Raw genomic sequence first — 24,296 nt, 5'->3', positions numbered from 1 at the left:
ACACAGGCAAAGGAGGAGGCGGGACCCGTGGGGCAGCTGGGCGTCTGGATGGGGACAGACGGGCAGATAGAATGCCAGCTAGGGAGTCTGGGCTCAGACCACGGACTGCGATAGTCATTGCTGTGTTTTGAGGACAAGAATGACATGAAGGGCCATATACCATTTTCGTCCCATTTCATAGGTAAGGAACCTGCAGCTTGGGGACCAGGGAGCTTGTCCGGGGACACAGCTCGTCCCTGGGGCCAGAGGACTCCCCCCGCCAGATCCCTGGTTCCACTGCCCCGCCTCACGGCACGAAGTCAAGGGCAGCTCTCTGCTGCCAGTGTTGGGGTGCCCTCAGGGGGCCCAGAGGATAGGTGGGCGCCCCATCCACATTCCCGCCAGGCACCTGCTGGTTTTCTTCTGCACAGGGATGGCTGCTCCCATGCAGGGCCTTCCTCTGGGGCCGATTGCTCTCCGAAGCATAAACGCCCACCGTGGGACATGACACCGGCTGGTGCAGCCCCTGCCTCTTCCCTGTTCCTGCCTCTGAGCCACATCCTTCACGGGCCCCTTGGGAGGGTGCCTGTGACGGTGTGTCGGTGGTGACGGGTGCAGTGATGGGCACTGGCCTCAGGGGCCCGTGCAACGTTCACTCAAACGCACCTGCCAGCTCCAGCTGCCCGGGGCGGTGGGGGCAGGAGCAGACAGGTGGCCTCGGCCGCACTCATCTGAGAAAACTTGCGGCAGGGGGGAGACGTAAGCAGCGGGACATCAGGGAGGAGGGACCCGGGTGCCCCAGGACGACGTCCGGGAGCATTGGACGGCAGGGCCAGCTGACAGAGGAGGGGCATGCTCCGGTCCTCGGAGATGGGATGGAGCGTGAACAAAGGTGGTAACCTAGAGACGACTGGAGTGACCATTCTGTTGATGGAAAGGTTGGCCTCAGAGCACATCTTCGACCTCCTGCCTCCTGGCGTGTGTTTCTGGGGACACGTCTCAATCCCATGTGCCCAGGCCCTGGGGTCGGTTGGGACAAGGGGTCGGGGGCTCGTGTCTCATGGGCCTCCTTCTGGCTGGGCAGCCAGCTTCTGGAAGCTGGTGTCTTGAGTGGGGACAGTGACCCTGGTCTGCGGCAGGGTTGCTGGGATGCTGTCAGAAAGGGGAGAGCCCCTTCCCGGCCTCTGAGAATACAGCCACACACGATCTGTCTGGGGTGTGAGCAGACAGGCTGAGGGCCCATGGGAGTCCCCGAAGTGCTGAAATCCATCCTGAGGGTTCCCAAATCAGCGCCCGGGTCCCCTCCCTTCGGGCTAGGGTGATGGCCTTTCCATGGGAAGCCGGTCCAGTCGGTCCCGGGAAAGCTGCAGACAGACACAGGAGCAGCCTCAGCTCCTTGCAGATGGACAGCCGGACCCCGTGCTCTTTGTGGAAATGAACGTGCCCGTCCCAGGACAACCTCCCGCCCCGGCCACCCCAGCTCCGCTCCCCACTGCCCAGTGTGCCTTCCTTCCACGCGGTTCGCCTGCCATGCCCACTGTCCAGAGAGACCCTCCACGGGCCGGCCTCCGCCTTTCCGTCTGGCAGAGATGCCGGTGACCAGAACAGGCTCAGGACGGGCCGGTGGGGGCTCAGGAAGCGCTGACCTCCCCGCACTCCCCTGCCCCGGCCCACTCCAGGGGCCCCGCCCGCTGGTGCACCTCGCAGGGCCCGAGCAGCCGGCGGCGTGGACGGAGCAGCCAGTGTAGATGAACCGCGTCCTGCGGTCACAGCAGCCCAGGCCAAGCCCGGAGCTGCCACCAGCTGGAGGACAAAGCAGGCTGCTGGCAGGAGCTTCCCCTTGGAGGGAAAAGCGGATTAAGGGCTCCGTCGGGGCTGCCAAAGCCCGAGCCTGAGACCGGGCGGGAGCCGTGGGGGCAGGGCGGGCGCCTGGCTGCGGGACGCGGGGACAGATTGTGTTTTGGCAGCTGAGGGAACGGCTGGCAGGAAGGGAGGTGTGCGCGTGGCAGCACAGACTAATGATGTGTGATGGTTGCAGGCGCTTGGCTGGGACACCAGGTGAGAGAGGGGACGCGCGGGCACGTGCTCCCTGCCGCCCGGCCGAGGGCGCCGCGTACGGGGGCCAAGGACAGAAGCGTTCCCGAAGTCGCAGGAGTGGGTCCCTTGCGTCCTGGCTTCGGGCACAGTTCACCGTCAGACAGGCCCGCCCGCCCCCCGCGTGGGGCTTTCGCTGGGCTGACGGGGAGCCGGACTGTGGATCAGACGCCCTGCGGCGGCCGGGCCACAGGGAGGGGCAGGTGCCCACCGTCCCAGCGTGGGGGCCTCCTGTCCCCCCACGTGAGGAGCGGGGCTCCGCACACGGCCCTCTGGCACCTCCCGCAGGAGCCTGGCTGCGTCCCTGTGTTGGGCACATATCTGTCAAGAAGATTAGTTTCAATTTGCCATGAATGTTTTCAAACTCCTTCCTTATACATGAAAGTGTCACCACCTCATCTCAGCCTCTGCCAAGTTGAATGGCAAGTGTGTAAGAGTGAGTTTTCTGTTTTCTGGGAAGATAAATAAATAACACTCACTTTACATAATCCCTTGGCCCACGCCAGCGAGCTGGTTCCTTGCAGGGAGATCCCCTGGTGCACACAGGTCCTCCTGGCTGCGGTGTGTGCGTTCTAGTCTGAATCGTCCTTCAAGAAATCCAGGCCGAAGCAAAGACCTAACGTTTTGACTGAAATTTTATATTACAGTCACAGAAGCTGGGCTCACAGGACAGGCTTGGACCAATGCTTTGTCACTTGATAAAAAGTAAATCCCATCAAACCTGTCCTTCCAGAGGGCAGAGAATAAAGGGACAAGAGCCTGCAAGTCCTACCCACCAAGAACACGGGCTGCACGCGTGGCAGGGCGCCTAGGGTCTCACATGCGTGCCGCACGCCTTCCCAACAGAATGGGAGACTTTCGAGAGCCGGGGACACTGCCACGCTTCCCAGATTTGCTCTGGGACAGAGCCGAGCGTGGCCACGCTTCTCCGGTGCACTCAGGCCCGTCCCTCACTCTGCAGCTGCTTCTTTAGCAAGCAACCTTTAAACCATCGAAGAAGCTCTCTCCTTCGCCGCCCTGCTCCTGTGCCCAGCCATCCTCACCCCTGGAACATGCTGGAACCGGGTTTGAGCGGTTCTTGCCTGGTTTACTCACTCCCCAAGCTTCCTCTGGATGCACGGCCTCCAAACTGGATCTGCTGGCTTGCGGCCACCATGGCCTCCCCATCCACTCACGGTACCCTGCTTTCTGGCCTCCTGCTGCACGGCACTCGGCCCCATGTACACGTGAAGCCCTTTAAGATGCCTCCAGGAGTGACAGCCGTGGAGAATCAGACTTTAGACAAGCCCTGGAAGACCAGAAAACGGGGTTTGATTCCACATTGTTGCTGGACTGACGAGTTTTGTTACTGTTGTTAGTGATGGCCTGTGCTTTTTGGGACACGGCCGCGTCAAAGCTTTAAAACTCCTGCCTCATAAGAAATCACTGACGGGGTGCCTGTGTGGCTCTGTGGGTTGAGCGTCCGACTTCGGCTCAGGTCATGATCTCATGGTCCGTGAGCTCGAGCCCCGCGTTGGCTTCTGTGCTGACAGCTGAGAGCCCGGAGCCTGCTTCGGATTCTGTCTCCCTCACTCTCTGCCCCTCCCCTGCTCACACGGTCTCTTTCTCTCTCTCTCAAAAATAAATAAATAAATAAATAAATAAACATTAACAAAATTCTAGAATATTGTTTAAATTTCCTTTGGAAGACAACAGAGAGAGCCATACCCTACGCTGAAATATGCTTCTAGGGGCACCTGCATGGCTCAGTCCGACTTCAGCTCAGGTCATGATCTCGCGGTCGGTGAGTTCAAGTCCCGTGTCGGGCTCTGTGCCGACGGCTCGGAGCCTGGAGCCTGCTTCCGATTCTGTGTCTCCCTCGTTCTCTGCCCCTCCCCTGCTCACACTCTGTCTCTCTCTGTCTTTTGAAAATAAGTAAACATTAAACAAACAAAAAAAAAAAATTAAAAAAAAAAACGGATTAGTTTAAACAACCACGAATCTGGAGTGTGAGCAGGCCCCATGCTGGAAGACCCCGTGTTACGCAGTCACCCTGTGGAACCCCTCACCCACCCGGAGTCACCACTGACCAGGGAGGCAATCCCTATGGCAGGCGGCTCAGGGGAAAGAAAGCACGCCCCAAGTTAATAGCTCTCGATTCCACAGTTCTTGATCACCTCCCCCAGCTTCGAGGTGATATACTTATTTCCAGCTTCACTGCAGAGGAGACAAATAAATAACGCACGTGTCTGTGTTGTAGACCATTTAAAGACACCTCCGTGACACACATACCATCAAACACTGGATACTGGGTGTGATGCTAGAGATTTATGAGTGCAGACACAGTGCTCGGTCTCCCCGTGTCCTTACTCAATTCCCAGGAGATCGACATCATTTAAAAGCCTGAAGATTGCTTCCTTTTAATGGCACATGCCCACTCTACGTTGGAGGTAGAAATGTTTTTCCACTCTTGATTCCCAGTCAGCACAAAGCCATAATGTGATCCTGCAGAATTGAGAGGTTGACAAACAAGGTCAGGACACAAAGGTGTTTCAGAGACTGCGGCATCCCCTTGGCCCCCTGCCCCTCCCTCCACGGTTGCCAAGGAGACCAGGGCTCAGGCCCGTCCATCTTCCCAGCAGGCATCTGTGGACTCAAATTTCCTTGTTTTCTTGCTTATTTTTCATTTGATTTTTAAAAAGGGCTTAAAAAGTGTGCATCATGTCAACTTAAAATTACCGACTTGATTTTTACGTCGTCTACTTACCTACATACCAACCTCTGCCTACCCACCCATACATGCCTGCTTTGTTCAAGAAAGAATTTTTTTTTTTAATTTTTTTTTTTTTAACGTTTATTTATTTTTGGGACAGAGAGAGACAGAGCATGAACGGGGGAGGGGCAGAGAGAGAGGGAGACACAGAATCGGAAACAGGCTCCAGGCTCCGAGCCATCAGCCCAGAGCCTGACGCGGGGCTCGAACTCCCGGACCGCGAGATCGTGACCTGGCTGAAGTCGGACGCTTAACCGACTGCGCCACCCAGGCGCCCCTGTTCAAGAAAGAATTTAAGATGCCATACTGAACATCACTTTATTCATCTAAATAAATATGTATATGTTATATGCATAGATTCTGTTTCAAACTCAGAGGAAAAATGTAAACTTTCAATACTGGCACAATTGCACTAGCTCTGAGTTTTTTCTGCTACAGTATTTTCTTAAATTAACCCAAGACGCTGATGAACTCCAGGTGTGCAAGAAAATGGCATGTCTTTATGGAGAATTGGGTTTGGATGATACGTGCCACAGGCTGCAGCCGTACATAATTACATGTCAAAATAAGATTCAAAACCTTGGTTTCAAAAGCTGCTTATGGGAACTTTATCTTGCAATAGATCCAAGGTATTTTAAAAATGGGATCCTCTTCATTGAAGCTGGAAAAGTATTTAATAAAATTCAGCAGTAAAAACTTTAATAAAATAGAATTAGATGTTTTCTTAACATGTTAAGATACATCTATCTAAACCCAAAAGACAATAGCAAGTGAAAACCAAGTAATAAGAAAATTTAGTAAGATATCAGAGTATAAAATTAATATCAAGAAACCAACAACTTTATAAGATACAATGGAAAAAATACCCCTATTTAATAAGCCAACGAAGATAAAGTATCAGGAATAAATTTAACAAAGTTAAGATCTACATGAGGAACATTTTATTTGAACAAGTGGAGAGGAAGACTCGATATCACAGAATGTCACTCTTCCCCCACTAATTTTGTAAATCAGTGTATTAATAAACATGCAATTAATGAAAAAATAAAGATGGGACAAGGTTTTTCTGGATCTTTGTGGGTTTGTTTGTTTTTTTTTTTTTGGTTTTGGTTTGTTTTTTTGCAGAGAGAAGAGTGGACAATCTTATCCTAATATTTAAATAGAAAAAAAACCCAACAAGAATAAGCAGGAAAATCCTAAAAGAAAGGGTTAAGAAAAATACATAGCCCTACTAGCTCTTAAATCATATAATAGTCTTAATAATTAAAACATTGCTGTGCTGGCTCACAACAGACATTCAGAACAACATAAAACCATAGAAAATATAGGTAAATACAAAACTACGTGAGAAATTAGCATAAAGCACACATGACATTTCAGATTAGTGTTGAAAAACATGACTGATGAATGGCATTAGGGACAACTGAGTCGCTATCCAGCAAATAAATAAAAGATAAAAGCCACCCCCATATCTCATATTACACATCAAATTCCAAAAACATCAAATACTTAAATGTTAAAAATAAAATCGTAAAAGTAATCATTGAAATTATGGCAAATATCTTTATCACTTTGCAGTCAAGGGAAGACTCTGCTAATTTAAGCCAAAAAGCCAAATGCAGTAAAGAAGGATTTATAAATTCAACCACATAAAAACAAAACTTCTGCATGAAAAACTTGCCATTGGAAGTCAAGATGGACATATATATATATATATATATGTCATCTCCTATCACAATCTATATCCTTAATATATAAAGAGCTCCTAGAAACCAATATGAAAGACAAAGATTAGCAACCCAACAGATAAATGGGAAATTACTTTAACTAAACAGTCCAGTGAAAACACAGGAAGATGCTCAACCTTATGAATAATAGAAAACCTATTCAGTTGGCAAAATACTCAGTTACTTAGACTGTGGAAGTAGAGGTGCTTTCATACATTAAGAGAGTAAATTTTATAAACCATATGGACAATAGTTTGGAAACAGCTATAAAATTTCAAAGAAGTCATATATCCTTTGAGTTATTTTTCTAGTAGGAACTGATTCTAATGATATGTGCAAAATGACATATATCCAAGGCTTTTAGTCCAGCATTATTTAACAAAAGATTTGCAACAACTTAAGTATACACCAACAGGAAACATCCACACAATGGAATACCATGCAGCTTTTAAAAATGGAGAAGTTCTCCATGTACTAATATGGCAGATGCTCCAACATATACTGTTAAGCAAAAAAGCAAAGTGTAGAACAGTAAGTATGCTATGGCTTGTATAAAAAAGCACAGGGAGAGTGGAAGTGAGCATACATATTCATCCTTGTTTGCACCTGCATTAGGAAACTAGGTGTACATAATAATCACAACTCATATCCTCAACATATAAAGAGCTCCAATCCAAGAAATCAATAAGAAAGATTTTTTTAAGTTTTTGTTTATGTTGAGACAGAGAGAGCAGGGGAGGGGCAGAGAGAGAGGGAGAAAGAGATTCCCAAGCAAGCTCTGAGCAGTCAGTGCAGAGCCCAATGCAGGGCTCAATCTAACAAACTGAGAGACCATGACCTGGGGTGGAATCAAGACGGACACTTAACCGACTGAGCGACCCAGGTGCCCCAATAAGAAAGAATTTTTTACACAGAAGAATGTAGAGAAACTGGGCAGAGGGGGACAGAGATGAAAAGCAGACATTACACTGAATACATTTTCATGTTTTTTATTTCTAAACCATGTGAATTATTACCCGTTCAAAAATTTAAATTTAACAAATAGATTTTAGGGGGTAAACTTATCTTTTTTATTTAAAGAACACTTTTATGTTTGAGCTTCACATAATATGTATTACTATTTCCCAACTGGACAGACTGCCACTGACCTCATGGACCAATTATTTTAGCATGATAGACAACAAAAAATTTCACTTAAATATTATATGGTTTGTGTTTACTCACAAGTTCAGTCAACACTAATATCTTTTCTTACAATATGATTTTCTGTTTTCTCTTTCGGTCTCTACGAAATATGGACTCTGCAAAACCCCTTGATCAGCTAGCTCCCTGGAACTGTTTGGTCACGTCCTGCAGAACTAGAACAACTCTGTCACCAGTCCCCACAGCACCACAGGCCAGCTTCTGCGTGGGACAGGTGGAGTCAGGCATTCCCGGTTACTGGAATCACAGCCACGTGGTTTGCTGGGATGTATAGTCAGAGAGGAGACCCCTGGGCGTGTCGAAACCCGGCGTCTGAGGAAATCGACCCTCTAGCCCGGGGAAGGGTTGGGACTCTGCAGACTTCGGTGGGGGGCACCGTCTCTCTCCTGCCACCGTTCCTCTCTGTCCTGTGTCCCAGCGGTGCTGTTTCACCCCAGACATCTGCAGTCTGCCAGTCCTTTCCCGGAACTAGTCAGTGGCCAGCCAGGGAAAAGACGGGAACCATCGATCAGATGCAGGGGAGTCTGGAGATTTGTGACGTTCCCGTGGAGGCTGAGGCTCCAAGTTCCGCATTGCTGACAAGGCCACAGCCCGGTGGCCTGCCCGCGCACAGCCTGTGTCCCCCTGGCATTCGAGTTCCTCTACCCTCTTGTTGACCTGCAGGCCTCGGCTCAGTTCAGGGGCCCTGCTGACCACCCAGCCTGCCCACCTTGTCTCTTGGCCCGGGCTCGGCCCCTGGCCCGCTCGGTCGCTCTGTGACTTGGGTAGGTACCGATCCCCGTGAAGAGCGGCCGCCGCCTCGCTGGGTGATCTGGAGGTTGATGATGACCGTGGATATAAAGGCAGGTGGCGTCTAGAGGGGTCAGTGTCCCACAGTCACACCCTTTGGGCTCTGTTTCTGTCTCACTCACCTCTACCCTGGGCAGGCCCCGTGGACCCCCGTCCTTTCTTGTGAGGTGTGCTCGGCCGGGCCCTGGGCTGACGGCCACCGGCCCTGTCTCTGCTCCTGTGCCCGCTGGCTCTGCCACGCGGGGTTCTGGAGGCCACAGCAAAGGAGCCCCATGGCCGAGCCACCGCGTGTTCTGGAAGAGGTGATAGTGGGGGTGGGGGGGTGGGATCTGGGCGATGTGGAAGAAACCATGAGATCGGGCAGGAGCGCCCCAGGACGAGCTGAGCCGCTGGAGGACAGCATTTCTCCGAGGTGCTGGGCTCGCGGTCTGGGGCTCTCAGCCGCGGGGTGTCTTGGGATTGCTCATTAGGCACAGGCAGAAGGCAGGGGGAATGCCATCGGGATTCGTGCCAAGCAGAACCTGGCACACGGGGGCCCTCGGCAGCAAGACGTGTGTGCAGAACCACGGGTGGGGGAGGGACGCAGGGGCGCGGCTGGACGTTCCGACGCCATCTGGACGCGTCCCCACCATTTGTCTGCCGGCTGGATGTCGCACCTCCTGGGTCCCTGTGGGGCATCTGCAGCCATCACACCTTCTTGTTGTGTGTTCCTGATCTGCGCAAACACAAGGCAAATGGGCCCCCTGCTGACTCATCAGGTGCCTGACCATTCCCAGGCCACACTCGGTGGGCGTTACAAGGTACTCAGGGCTGACCCGCTACCTGCCTCCCCGGGAGAGAACAGGAGCCTGGAGCTGCCCGCTCCTCCCTCCTCCCAGAGGTGTGAACGCAGGGCTGGGCCGGACCTGGTGTGCCTCCCTCACCGCACCCCTCCCCTCACCCCAGCTGCCAGCCCCACTCGGACCCCTTCTCCGCCTCGGAAGCCACTCTCCGGTTCTGTAATTTAACGGTCTCACGGACCGATCCTCAAATCCCTGCTTCCTGCTGCGCTCAGCCACATCCTCCCCACTGCTGTCCTCCGCCGTGCCCGCCCGTGCCTGCTCAGGGCAGGCTGACATTTTCCCGAGGCCCAGGGCCGCCCCCGGCTCTCCTGGCCCGACCCGCCCTCCTCAGCGCCCGGCCTCCGGGCCGAGCCCCACGGGGCCACGCGTGCTCCCTCCGCTCACCCTCCGCCACCGCCGGGTCCTCCAGGCTGCTCACACGGCCACCCAGGCGCCAAAGCCACGAGGCTTCCCGGGCCTCACCCCCGGTCACATCTCCGGGGCATCGCTCTCTTCCCCCGACTCCCTCCCGCCCCAGCTAGGTCCTTCTCCTGCTTTCGGTCCGCTTTTCTGGTTCTCGCCAGCGTCCTGCCCTCCTCTCCCTCCTCACACCACAGACCCCACGTCCAAGCCCACGAGGCTACGACCCCAAGACCCACTCACAGGTGGCTCCACGAACAGAGAGAAGAGGAAGCCAAGAGGGCCCTGGTGGCCCCGACCTCCGCCCGCGCCTTCCTGCTGCCCGGACAGACTGAGGACGACGACGAGCGGAGCCTCCGGGCGCCCACGGCACGGCACCGCTCTCCGTCCCCGGCCCTCCGCCACCGCGACCTCTCTCCCGCTGCCCTCGGCCCCCCTCTGCGCTAGGCCGGGGGTCACATCTCAAATGCCGGAGGGTCCTTGAGCCTCCCCGCAGCACATCTCGCCCACAGTGACTGACTGCGTCTGTTTTTATGTAACTTGCATCCGAGCCACAGAATCTGAATAATCGGCTGCCAAAGGGAAGCGAAAGAAAGAACCCCGAATCCAACCCAACCCAGTCCCCAGAAAGAACCGAGAAGCAGGAACCCAGGCCCTCGAGGCCACTGAAACCAAGGGGAGGCCGAGATTTCTCGGCCACCTTAGGTCTCCCAAGGGGGGCAGTGAGGGCGGGAGGACAGCTCCGGGCCTGGGGCTGGCGGGCTGGAGCAGAGTCGGCCTTCTGCCTGTAGGGCCTCACCTCTCAGACCCTCCCCTCCTCCCCTCTGAGACCCTCCTCCCTCTCAGACTCCTCACCTCTCAGACCCTCCCCTCCTCCCCTCTGAGACCCTCCTCCCTCTCAGACCCTCCCCTCCTCACCTCTCAGACCCTCCTCACCTCTCAGACCCTCCCCTCCTCCCCTCTGAGACCCTCCTCCCTCTCAGACTCCTCACCTCTCAGACCCTCCCCTCCTCCCCTCTGAGACCCTCCTCCCTCTCAGACCCTCCCCTCCTCACCTCTCAGACCCTCCTCACCTCTCAGACCCTCCCCTCCTCCCCTCTGAGACCCTCCTCCCTCTCAGACCCTCCCCTCCTCACCTCTCAGACCCTCCCCTCCTCACCTCTCAGACCCTCCTCCCTCTCAGACCCTCCCCTCCTCACCTCTCAGACCCTCCCCTCCTCACCTCTCAGACCCTCCCCTCCTCCCCTCTGAGACCCTCCTCCCTCTCAGACCCTCCCCTCCTCACCTCTCAGACCCTCCTCACCTCTCAGACCCTCCCCTCCTCCCCTCTGAGACCCTCCTCCCTCTCAGACCCTCCCCTCCTCACCTCTCAGACCCTCCCCTCCTCACCTCTCAGACCCTCCTCCCTCTCAGACCCTCCCCTCCTCACCTCTCAGACCCTCCCCTCCTCACCTCTCAGACCCTCCTCCCTCTCAGACCCTCCCCTCCTCACCTCTCAGACCCTCCTCACCTCTCAGACCCTCCCCTCCTCCCCTCTGAGACCCTCCTCCCTCTCAGACCCTCCCCTCCTCACCTCTCAGACCCTCCCCTCCTCACCTCTGAGACCCTCCTCCCTCTCAGACCCTCCCCTCCTCACCTCTCAGACCCTCCTCACCTCTCAGACCCTCCCCTCCTCACCTCTCAGACCCTCCTCCCTCTCAGACCCTCCCCTCCTCACCTTTCAGACCCTCCTCACCTCTCAGACCCTCCCCTCCTCACCTCTGAGACTCTCCTCCCTCTCAGACCCTCCCCTCCTCACCTCTCAGACCCTCCTCCCTCTCAGACCCTCCCCTCCTCACCTCTCAGACCCTCCTCACCTCTCAGACCCTCCCCTCCTCACCTCTGAGACTCTCCTCCCTCTCAGACCCTCCCCTCCTCACCTCTCAGACCCTCCTCACCTCTCAGACCCTCCCCTCCTCCCCTCTGAGACCCTCCTCCCTCTCAGACTCCTCACCTCTCAGACCCTCCCCTCCTCCCCTCTGAGATCCTCCTCCCTCTCAGACCCTCCCCTCCTCACCTCTCAGACCCTCCTCCCCCTCAGACCCTCCCCTCCTCCCCTCTGAGACCCTCCTCACCTCTCAGACCCTCCCCTCCTCACCTCTCAGACCCTCCTCCCTCTCAGACCCTCCCCTCCTCACCTCTCAGACCCTCCTCACCTCTCAGACCCTCCCCTCCTCACCTCTCAGACCCTCCTCCCTCTCAGACCCTCCCCTCCTCACCTCTCAGACCCTCCTCACCTCTCAGACCCTCCCCTCCTCCCCTCTGAGACCCTCCTCCCTCTCAGACCCTCCCCTCCTCACCTCTCAGACCCTCCCCTCCTCACCTCTGAGACCCTCCTCCCTCTCAGACCCTCCCCTCCTCACCTCTCAGACCCTCCTCACCTCTCAGACCCTCCCCTCCTCCCCTCTGAGACCCTCCTCCCTCTCAGACTCCTCACCTCTCAGACCCTCCCCTCCTCCCCTCTGAGATCCTCCTCCCTCTCAGACCCTCCCCTCCTCACCTCTCAGACCCTCCTGCCTCTCAGACCCTCCCCTCCTCCCCTCTGAGACCCTCCTCCCTCTCAGACCCTCCCCTCCTCACCTCTCAGACCCTCCTCACCTCTCAGACCCTCCCCTCCTCCCCTCTGAGACCCTCCTCCCTCTCAGACCCTCCCCTCCTCACCTCTCAGACCCTCCTCACCTCTCAGACCCTCCCCTCCTCACCTCTCAGACCCTCCTCCCTCTCAGACCCTCCCCTCCTCACCTCTCAGACCCTCCTCACCTCTCAGACCCTCCCCTCCTCACCTCTCAGACCCTCCTCCCTCTCAGACCCTCCCCTCCTCACCTCTCAGACCCTCCTCCCTCTCAGACCCTCCCCTCCTCACCTCTCAGACCCTCCCCTCCTCACCTCTCAGACCCTCCTCCCTCTCAGACCCTCCCCTCCTCACCTCTCAGACCCTCCTCACCTCTCAGACCCTCCTCACCTCTCAGACCCTCCCCTCCTCACCTCTGACACCCTCCTCCCTCTCAGACCCTCCCCTCCTCACCTCTCAGACCCTCCTCCCTCTCAGACCCTCCCCTCCTCACCTCTCAGACCCTCCTCACCTCTCAGACCCTCCCCTCCTCACCTCTCAGACCCTCCTCCCTCTCAGACCCTCCCCTCCTCACCTCTCAGACCCTCCTCCCTCTCAGACCCTCCCCTCCTCACCTCTCAGACCCTCCTCACCTCTCAGACCCTCCCCTCCTCACCTCTCAGACCCTCCTCCCTCTCAGACCCTCCCCTCCTCACCTCTCAGACCCTCCTCACCTCTCAGACCCTCCCCTCCTCACCTCTCAGACCCTCCTCCCTCTCAGACCCTCCCCTCCTCACCTCTCAGACCCTCCTCACCTCTCAGACCCTCCCCTCCTCACCTCTCAACCCTCCTCCCTCTCAGACCCTCCCCTCCTCACCTTTCAGACCCTCCTCACCTCTCAGACCCTCCTCACCTCTCAGACCCTCCTCCCTCTCAGACCCTCCCCTCCTCACCTCTCAGACCCTCCCCTCCTCACCTCTGAGACCCTCCTCACCTCTCAGACCCTCCCCTCCTCACCTCTCAGACCCTCCTCACCTCTCAGACCCTCCCCTCCTCACCTCTCAGACCCTCCTCCCTCTCAGACCCTCCCCTCCTCACCTTTCAGACCCTCCTCACCTCTCAGACCCTCCCCTCCTCACCTCTCAGACCCTCCTCCCTCTCAGACCCTCCCCTCCTCACCTCTCAGACCCTCCTCCCTCTCAGACCCTCCCCTCCTCACCTCTCAGACCCTCCTCCCTCTCAGACCCTCCCCTCCTCACCTCTCAGACCCTCCTCACCTCTCAGACCCTCCCCTCCTCACCTTTCAGACCCTCCTCACCTCTCAGACCCTCCTCACCTCTCAGACCCTCCCCTCCTCCCCTCTGAGACCCTCCTCCCTCTCAGACCCTCCCCTCCTCACCTCTCAGACCCTCCCCTCCTCACCTCTGAGACCCTCCTCCCTCTCAGACCCTCCCCTCCTCACCTCTCAGACCCTCCTCACCTCTCAGACCCTCCCCTCCTCACCTCTCAGACCCTCCTCACCTCTCAGACCCTCCCCTCCTCACCTCTCAGACCCTCCTCCCTCTCAGACCCTCCCCTCCTCACCTCTCAGACCCTCCTCCCTCTCAGACCCTCCCCTCCTCCCCTCTGAGACCCTCCTCCCTCTCAGACCCTCCCCTCCTCACCTCTCAGACCCTCCCCTCCTCACCTCTCAGACCCTCCCCTCCTCCCCTCTGAGACCCTCCTCCCTCTCAGACTCCTCACCTCTCAGACCCTCCCCTCCTCCCCTCTGAGACCCTCCTCCCTCTCAGACCCTCCCCTCCTCACCTCTCAGACCCTCCTCACCTCTCAGACCCTCCCCTCCTCCCCTCTGAGACCCTCCTCCCTCTCAGACTCCTCACCTCTCAGACCCTCCCCTCCTCCCCTCTGAGACCCTCCTCCCTCTCAGACCCTCCCCTCCTCACCTCTCAGACCCTCCTCACCTCTCAGACCCTCCCCTCCTCCCCTCTGAGACCCTCCTCCCTCTCAGACCCTCCCCTCCTCACCTCTCAGACCCTCCCCTCCTCACCTCTCAGACCCTCCTCCCTCTCAGACCCTCCCCTCCTCACCTCTCAGACCCTCCCCTCCTCACCTCTCAGACCCTCCCCTCCTCCCCTCTGAGACCCTCCTCCCTCTCAGACCCTCCCCTCCTCACCTCTCAGACCCTCCTCACCTCTCAGACCCTCCCCTCCTCCCCTCTGAGACCCTCCTCCCTCTCAGACCCTCCCCTCCTCACCTCTCAGACCCTCCCCTCCTCACCTCTCAGACCCTCCTCCCTCTCAGACCCTCCCCTCCTCACCTCTCAGACCCTCCCCTCCTCACCTCTCAGACCCTCCTCCCTCTCAGACCCTCCCCTCCTCACCTCTCAGACCCTCCTCACCTCTCAGACCCTCCCCTCCTCCCCTCTGAGACCCTCCTCCCTCTCAGACCCTCCCCTCCTCACCTCTCAGACCCTCCCCTCCTCACCTCTGAGACCCTCCTCCCTCTCAGACCCTCCCCTCCTCACCTCTCAGACCCTCCTCACCTCTCAGACCCTCCCCTCCTCACCTCTCAGACCCTCCTCCCTCTCAGACCCTCCCCTCCTCACCTTTCAGACCCTCCTCACCTCTCAGACCCTCCCCTCCTCACCTCTGAGACTCTCCTCCCTCTCAGACCCTCCCCTCCTCACCTCTCAGACCCTCCTCCCTCTCAGACCCTCCCCTCCTCACCTCTCAGACCCTCCTCACCTCTCAGACCCTCCCCTCCTCACCTCTGAGACTCTCCTCCCTCTCAGACCCTCCCCTCCTCACCTCTCAGACCCTCCTCACCTCTCAGACCCTCCCCTCCTCCCCTCTGAGACCCTCCTCCCTCTCAGACTCCTCACCTCTCAGACCCTCCCCTCCTCCCCTCTGAGATCCTCCTCCCTCTCAGACCCTCCCCTCCTCACCTCTCAGACCCTCCTCCCCCTCAGACCCTCCCCTCCTCCCCTCTGAGACCCTCCTCACCTCTCAGACCCTCCCCTCCTCACCTCTCAGACCCTCCTCCCTCTCAGACCCTCCCCTCCTCACCTCTCAGACCCTCCTCACCTCTCAGACCCTCCCCTCCTCACCTCTCAGACCCTCCTCCCTCTCAGACCCTCCCCTCCTCACCTCTCAGACCCTCCTCACCTCTCAGACCCTCCCCTCCTCCCCTCTGAGACCCTCCTCCCTCTCAGACCCTCCCCTCCTCACCTCTCAGACCCTCCCCTCCTCACCTCTGAGACCCTCCTCCCTCTCAGACCCTCCCCTCCTCACCTCTCAGACCCTCCTCACCTCTCAGACCCTCCCCTCCTCCCCTCTGAGACCCTCCTCCCTCTCAGACTCCTCACCTCTCAGACCCTCCCCTCCTCCCCTCTGAGATCCTCCTCCCTCTCAGACCCTCCCCTCCTCACCTCTCAGACCCTCCTGCCTCTCAGACCCTCCCCTCCTCCCCTCTGAGACCCTCCTCCCTCTCAGACCCTCCCCTCCTCACCTCTCAGACCCTCCTCACCTCTCAGACCCTCCCCTCCTCCCCTCTGAGACCCTCCTCCCTCTCAGACCCTCCCCTCCTCACCTCTCAGACCCTCCTCACCTCTCAGACCCTCCCCTCCTCACCTCTCAGACCCTCCTCCCTCTCAGACCCTCCCCTCCTCACCTCTCAGACCCTCCTCACCTCTCAGACCCTCCCCTCCTCACCTCTCAGACCCTCCTCCCTCTCAGACCCTCCCCTCCTCACCTCTCAGACCCTCCTCCCTCTCAGACCCTCCCCTCCTCACCTCTCAGACCCTCCCCTCCTCACCTCTCAGACCCTCCTCCCTCTCAGACCCTCCCCTCCTCACCTCTCAGACCCTCCTCACCTCTCAGACCCTCCTCACCTCTCAGACCCTCCCCTCCTCACCTCTGACACCCTCCTCCCTCTCAGACCCTCCCCTCCTCACCTCTCAGACCCTCCTCCCTCTCAGACCCTCCCCTCCTCACCTCTCAGACCCTCCTCACCTCTCAGACCCTCCCCTCCTCACCTCTCAGACCCTCCTCCCTCTCAGACCCTCCCCTCCTCACCTCTCAAACCCTCCTCCCTCTCAGACCCTCCCCTCCTCACCTCTCAGACCCTCCTCACCTCTCAGACCCTCCCCTCCTCACCTCTCAGACCCTCCTCCCTCTCAGACCCTCCCCTCCTCACCTCTCAGACCCTCCTCACCTCTCAGACCCTCCCCTCCTCACCTCTCAGACCCTCCTCCCTCTCAGACCCTCCCCTCCTCACCTCTCAGACCCTCCTCACCTCTCAGACCCTCCCCTCCTCACCTCTCAACCCTCCTCCCTCTCAGACCCTCCCCTCCTCACCTTTCAGACCCTCCTCACCTCTCAGACCCTCCTCACCTCTCAGACCCTCCTCCCTCTCAGACCCTCCCCTCCTCACCTCTCAGACCCTCCCCTCCTCACCTCTGAGACCCTCCTCACCTCTCAGACCCTCCCCTCCTCACCTCTGAGACCCTCCTCACCTCTCAGACCCTCCCCTCCTCACCTCTCAGACCCTCCTCCCTCTCAGACCCTCCCCTCCTCACCTTTCAGACCCTCCTCACCTCTCAGACCCTCCCCTCCTCACCTCTCAGACCCTCCTCCCTCTCAGACCCTCCCCTCCTCACCTCTCAGACCCTCCTCCCTCTCAGACCCTCCCCTCCTCACCTCTCAGACCCTCCTCCCTCTCAGACCCTCCCCTCCTCACCTCTCAGACCCTCCTCACCTCTCAGACCCTCCCCTCCTCACCTTTCAGACCCTCCTCACCTCTCAGACCCTCCTCACCTCTCAGACCCTCCCCTCCTCCCCTCTGAGACCCTCCTCCCTCTCAGACCCTCCCCTCCTCACCTCTCAGACCCTCCCCTCCTCACCTCTGAGACCCTCCTCCCTCTCAGACCCTCCCCTCCTCACCTTTAAGACCCTCCTCACCTCTCAGACCCTCCCCTCCTCCCCTCTGAGACCCTCCTCCTTCTCAGACCCTCCCCTCCTCACCTCTCAGACCCTCCTCCCTCTCAGACCCTCCCCTCCTCACCTCTCAGACCCTCCTCACCTCTCAGACCCTCCCCTCCTCACCTCTGAGACCCTCCTCCCTCTCAGACCCTCCCCTCCTCACCTCTCAGACCCTCCTCACCTCTCAGACCCTCCCCTCCTCCCCTCTGAGACCCTCCTCCCTCTCAGACCCTCCCCTCCTCACCTCTGAGACTCTCCTCCCTCTCAGACCCTCCCCTCCTCCCCTCTGAGACCCTCCTCCCTCTCAGACCCTCCCCTCCTCACCTCTCAGACCCTCCTGCCTCTCAGACCCTCCCCTCCTCACCTCTCAGACCCTCCTCCCTCTCAGACCCTCCCCTCCTCACCTCTCAGACCCTCCTCACCTCTCAGACCCTCCCCTCCTCACCTCTCAGACCCTCCCCTCCTCACCTCTCAGACCCTCCTCCCTCTCAGACCCTCCCCTCCTCACCTCTCAGACCCTCCTCACCTCTCAGACCCTCCCCCTCCACACCTCTCAGACCCTCCCCTCCTCACCTCTCAGACCCTCCTCACCTCTCAGACCCTCCCCTCCTCACCTCTCAGACCCTCCTCACCTCTCAGACCCTCCCCTCCTCCCCTCTGAGACCCTCCTCCCTCTCAGACCCTCCCCTCCTCACCTCTCAGACCCTCCTCCCTCTCAGACCCTCCCCTCCTCACCTCTCAGACCCTCCTCACCTCTCAGACCCTCCCCTCCTCCCCTCTGAGACCCTCCTCCCTCTCAGACCCTCCCCTCCTCACCTCTGAGACTCTCCTCCCTCTCAGACCCTCCCCTCCTCCCCTCTGAGACCCTCCTCCCTCTCAGACCCTCCCCTCCTCACCTCTCAGACCCTCCTCCCTCTCAGACCCTCCCCTCCTCACCTCTCAGACCCTCCTCCCTCTCAGACCCTCCCCTCCTCACCTCTCAGACCCTCCTCACCTCTCAGACCCTCCCCTCCTCACCTCTCAGACCCTCCCCTCCTCACCTCTCAGACCCTCCTCCCTCTCAGACCCTCCCCTCCTCACCTCTCAGACCCTCCTCACCTCTCAGACCCTCCCCTCCACACCTCTCAGACCCTCCCCTCCTCACCTCTCAGACCCTCCTCACCTCTCAGACCCTCCCCTCCTCACCTCTCAGACCCTCCTCACCTCTCAGACCCTCCCCTCCTCACCTCTCAGACCCTCCTCACCTCTCAGACCCTCCCCTCCTCACCTATCAGACCCTCCTCCCTCTCAGACCCTCCCCTCCTCACCTTTCAGACCCTCCTCACCTCTCAGACCCTCCCCTCCTCACCTCTCAGACCCTCCTCACCTCTCAGACCCTCCCCTCCTCACCTATCAGACCCTCCTCCCTCTCAGACCCTCCCCTCCTCACCTTTCAGACCCTCCTCACCTCTCAGACCCTCCTCACCTCTCAGACCCTCCCCTCCTCACCTCTGAGACCCTCCTCCTTCTCAGACCCTCCCCTCCTCACCTCTCAGACCCTCCTCACCTCTCAGCCTCTCCCCTCCTCCCCTCTCAGACCCTCCCCTCCTCACCTTTCAGACCCTCCTCACCTCTCAGACCCTCCTCCCTCTCAGACCCTCCCCTCCTCACCTTTCAGACCCTCCTCACCTCTCAGACCCTCCTCACCTCTCAGACCCTCCCCTCCTCACCTCTGAGACTATCCTCCTTCTCAGACCCTCCCTCCTCACCTCTCAGACCCTCCTCCCCTCTCAGACCCTCCCCTCCTCATCTCTCAGACCCTCCTCCCTCTCAGACCCTCCCCTCCTCACCTTTCAGACCCTCCTCACCTCTCAGACCCTCCCCTCCTCACCTCTCAGACCCTCCTCCCTCTCAGACCCTCCCCTCCTCACCTCTCAGACCCTCCTCCCTCTCAGACCCTCCCCTCCTCACCTCTCAGACCCTCCTCCCTCTCAGACCCTCCCCTCCTCACCTCTCAGACCCTCCCCTCCTCACCTCTCAGACCCTCCTCCCTCTCAGACCCTCCCCTCCTCACCTTTCAGACCCTCCTCACCTCTCAGACCCTCCCCTCCTCACCTCTCAGACCGTCCCCTCCTCACCTTTCAGACCCTCCTCACCTCTCAGACCCCCCCCTCCTCACCTCTGAGACCCTCCTCCTTCTCAGACCCTCCCCTCCTCACCTCTCAGACCCTCCTTCCTCTCAGACCCTCCCCTCCTCACCTCTCAGACCCTCCTCCCCTCTCAGACTCTCCCCTCCTCACCTCTCAGACCCTGCTCTCACCTCTCAGACCCTCCCCTCCTCACCTCTGAGACCCTCCTCCCTCTCAGACCCTCCCCTCCTCACCTCTCAGACCCTCCTCACCTCTCAGACCCTCCCCTCCTCACCTCTCAGACCCTCCTCACCTCTCAGACCCTCCCCTCCTCACCTCTCAGACCCTCCTCACCTCTCAGACCCTCCCCTCCTCACCTCTCAGACCCTCCTCCCTCTCAGACCCTCCCCTCCTCACCTTTCAGACCCTCCTCACCTCTCAGACCCTCCCCTCCTCACCTCTCAGACGCTCCTCCCTCTCAGACCCTCCCCTCCTCACCTCTCAGACCCTCCTCCCTCTCAGACCCTCCCCTCCTCACCTCTCAGACCCTCCTCACCTCTCAGACCCTCCCCTCCTCACCTTTCAGACCCTCCTCACCTCTCAGACCCTCCTCACCTCTCAGACCCTCCCCTCCTCACCTCTGAGACTCTCCTCCCTCTCAGACCCTCCCCTCCTCACCTTTCAGACCCTCCTCACCTCTCAGACCCTCCCCTCCTCACCTCTGAGACCCTCCTCCCTCTCAGACCCTCCCCTCCTCACCTCTCAGACCCTCCTCACCTCTCAGACCCTCCCCTCCTCACCTCTCAGACCCTCCTCCCTCTCAGACCCTCCCCTCCTCACCTCTCAGACCCTCCTCCCTCTCAGACCCTCCCCTCCTCACCTCTGAGACCCTCCTCCCTCTCAGACCCTCCCCTCCTCACCTCTCAGACCCTCCTCCCTCTCAGACCCTACCCTCCTCACCTCTCAGACTCTCCTCACCTCTCAGACCCTCCCCTCCTCACCTCTGAGACCCTCCTCCTTCTCAGACCCTCCCCTCCTCACCTCTCAGACCCTCCTCCCTCTCAGACCCTCCCCTCCTCACCTCTCAGACCCTCCTTCCTCTCAGACCCTCCCCTCCTCACCTTTCAGACCCTCCTCACCTCTCAGACCCTCCTCACCTCTCAGACCCTCCATCCTCACCTCTGAGACCCTCCTCCTTCTCAGACCCTCCCCTCCTCACCTCTCAGACCCTCCTCCCCTCTCAGACTCTCCCCTCCTCACCTCTCAGACCCTGCTCTCACCTCTCAGACCCTCCCCTCCTCACCTCTGAGACCCTCCTCCCTCTCAGACCCTCCCCTCCTCACCTCTCAGACCCTCCTCACCTCTCAGACCCTCCCCTCCTCACCTCTCAGACCCTCCTCCCTCTCAGACCCTACCCTCCTCACCTCTCAGACTCTCCTCACCTCTCAGACCCTCCCCTCCTCACCTCTGAGACCCTCCTCCTTCTCAGACCCTCCCCTCCTCACCTCTCAGACCCTCCTCCCTCTCAGACCCTCCCCTCCTCACCTTTCAGACCCTCCTCACCTCTCAGACCCTCCTCACCTCTCAGACACTCCCCTCCTCACCTCTGAGACCCTCCTCCTTCTCAGACGCTCCCCTCGTCACCTCTCAGACCCTCCTCACCTCTCAGACCCTCCTCCTTCTCAGACCCTCCCCTCCTCACCTCTCAGACCCTCCTCCCCTCTCAGCCTCTCCCCTCCTCCCCTCTCAGACCCTCCCCTCCTCACCTCTCAGACCCTCCTCACCTCTCAGACCCTCCCCTCCTCACCTCTCAGACCCTCCTCACCTCTCAGACCCTCCCCTCCTCACCTCTCAGACCCTCCTCACCTCTCAGACCCTCCCCTCCTCACCTCTCAGACCCTCCTCCCTCTCAGACCCTCCCCTCCTCACCTTTCAGACCCTCCTCACCTCTCAGACCCTCCCCTCCTCACCTCTCAGACGCTCCTCCCTCTCAGACCCTCCCCTCCTCACCTCTCAGACCCTCCTCCCTCTCAGACCCTCCCCTCCTCACCTCTCAGACCCTCCTCACCTCTCAGACCCTCCCCTCCTCACCTTTCAGACCCTCCTCACCTCTCAGACCCTCCTCACCTCTCAGACCCTCCCCTCCTCACCTCTGAGACTCTCCTCCCTCTCAGACCCTCCCCTCCTCACCTTTCAGACCCTCCTCACCTCTCAGACCCTCCCCTCCTCACCTCTGAGACCCTCCTCCCTCTCAGACCCTCCCCTCCTCACCTCTCAGACCCTCCTCACCTCTCAGACCCTCCCCTCCTCACCTCTCAGACCCTCCTCCCTCTCAGACCCTCCCCTCCTCACCTCTCAGACCCTCCTCCCTCTCAGACCCTCCCCTCCTCACCTCTCAGACCCTCCTCACCTCTCAGACCCTCCTCCCTCTCAGACCCTCCCCTCCTCACCTCTCAGACCCTCCTCACCTCTCAGACCCTCCCCTCCTCACATCTCAGACCCTCCTCCCTCTCAGACCCTCCCCTCCTCACCTCTGAGACCCTCCTCCCTCTCAGATCCTCCCCTCCTCACCTTTCAGACCCTCCTCACCTCTCAGACCCTCCCCTCCTCACCTCTCAGACCCTCCCCTCCTCACCTCTCAGACCCTCCTCCCTCTCAGACCCTCCCCTCCTCACCTTTCAGACCCTCCTCACCTCTCAGACCCTCCTCACCTCTCAGACCCTCCCCTCCTCACCTCTGAGACCCTCCTCCTTCTCAGACCCTCCCCTCCTCACCTCTCAGACCCTCCTCCCCTCTCAGGCTCTCCCCTCCTCACCTCTCAGACCCTCCTCACCTCTCAGACCCTCCCCTCCTCACCTCTGAGACCCTCCTCCTTCTCAGACCCTCCCCTCCTCACCTCTCAGACCCTCCTCCCTCTCAGACCCTCCCCTCCTCACCTTTCAGACCCTCCGCACCTCTCAGACCCTCCTCACCTCTCAGACCCTCCCCTCCTCACCTCTGAGACCCTCCTCCTTCTCAGACCCTCCCCTCCTCAACTCTCAGACCCTCCTCCCCTCTCAGACTCTCCCCTCCTCACCTCTCAGACCCTCCTCACCTCTCAGACCCTCCTCCTTCTCAGACCCTCCCCTCCTCACCTCTCAGACCCTCCTCCCCTCTCAGCCTCTCCCCTCCTCCCCTCTCAGACCCTCCCCTCCTCACCTCTCAGACCCTCCTCACCTCTCAGACCCTCCCCTCCTCACCTCTCAGACCCTCCTCACCTCTCAGACCCTCCCCTCCTCACCTCTCAGACCCTCCTCCCTCTCAGACCCTCCCCTCCTCACCTTTCAGACCCTCCTCACCTCTCAGACCCTCCCCTCCTCACCTCTCAGACCCTCCTCCCTCTCAGACCCTCCCCTCCTCACCTCTCAGACCCTCCTCCCTCTCAGACCCTCCCCTCCTCACCTCTCAGACCCTCCTCCCTCTCATACCCTCCCCTCCTCACCTCTCAGACCCTCCTCACCTCTCAGACCCTCCCCTCCTCACCTTTCAGACCCTCCTCACCTCTCAGACCCTCCTCACCTCTCAGACCCTCCCCTCCTCACCTCTGAGACTCTCCTCCCTCTCAGACCCTCCCCTCCTCACCTTTCAGACCCTCCTCACCTCTCAGACCCTCCCCTCCTCACCTCTGAGACTCTCCTCCCTCTCAGACCCTCCCCTCCTCACCTCTCAGACCCTCCTCACCTCTCAGACCCTCCCCTCCTCACCTCTCAGACCCTCCTCCCTCTCAGACCCTCCCCTCCTCACCTCTCAGACCCTCCTCCCTCTCAGACCCTCCCCTCCTCACCTCTCAGACCCTCCTCACCTCTCAGACCCTCCCCTCCTCACCTCTCAGACCCTCCTCACCTCTCAGACCCTCCCCTCACCTCTCAGACCCTCCTCCCTCTCAGACCCTCCCCTCCTCACCTCTGAGACTCTCCTCCCTCTCAGACCCTCCCCTCCTCACCTTTCAGACCCTCCTCACCTCTCAGACCCTCCCCTCCTCACCTCTCAGACCCTCCTCCCTCTCAGACCCTCCCCTCCTCACCTTTCAGACACTCCTCACCTCTCAGACCCTCCTCACCTCTCAGACCCTCCCCTCCTCACCTCTGAGACCCTCCTCCTTCTCAGACCCTCCCCTCCTCACCTCTCAGACCCTCCTCCCTCTCAGACCCTCCCCTCCTCACCTTTCAGACCCTCCTCACCTCTCAGACCCTCCTCACCTCTCAGACCCTCCCCTCCTCACCTCTCAGACCCTCCCCTCCTCACCTCTCAGACCCTCCTCCCTCTCAGACCCTCCCCTCCTCACCTCTCAGACCCTCCCCTCCTCACCTCTCAGACCCTCCTCACCTCTCAGACCCTCCCCTCCTCACCTCTGAGACCCTCCTCCTTCTCAGACCCTCCCCTCCTCACCTCTCAGACCCTCCTCCCCTCTCAGACTCTCCCCTCCTCCCCTCTCAGACCCTCCTCCCTCTCAGACCCTCCCCTCCTCACCTTTCAGACCCTCCTCACCTCTCAGACCCTCCTCACCTCTCAGACCCTCCCCTCCTCACCTCTGAGACCCTCCTCCCTCTCAGACCCTCCCCTCCTCACCTTTCAGACCCTCCTCACCTCTCAGACCCTCCCCTCCTCACCTCTCAGACCCTCCTCACCTCTCAGACCCTCCCCTCCTCACCTCTGAGACCCTCCTCCTTCTCAGACCCTCCCCTCCTCACCTCTCAGACCCTCCTCCCCTCTCAGACTCTCCCCTCCTCACCTCTCAGACCCTGCTCTCACCTCTCAGACCCTCCCCTCCTCACCCCCTCGGGGTTGCCGTGGG

General features: G+C 59.3%; 1 protein-coding gene across 1 annotated transcript in view; it reads right to left on the bottom strand.

Annotated features, from left to right (window-relative positions):
* Nucleotides 1-7,833: 7,833 nt before the first annotated feature.
* ERMARD (ER membrane associated RNA degradation) overlaps nt 7,834-24,296 on the bottom strand; it is a 57,332-nt gene continuing 40,869 nt past the window's right edge. The window contains exon 19 of the mRNA XM_045500351.1: nt 7,834-9,259. Coding sequence (XP_045356307.1) covers nt 9,232-9,259 — 28 coding nt within the window. The 3' untranslated portion in view covers nt 7,834-9,231. The remainder of the gene's footprint in view (nt 9,260-24,296) is intronic.

Source organism: Leopardus geoffroyi, chromosome B2 (assembly GCF_018350155.1).
Source record: "Leopardus geoffroyi isolate Oge1 chromosome B2, O.geoffroyi_Oge1_pat1.0, whole genome shotgun sequence".
In the NCBI taxonomy this organism is placed as follows: domain Eukaryota; kingdom Metazoa; phylum Chordata; class Mammalia; order Carnivora; family Felidae; genus Leopardus; species Leopardus geoffroyi.
Note: the sequence above shows the minus strand (reverse complement) of the source record. Positions and strands in the feature narration are given on the sequence as shown.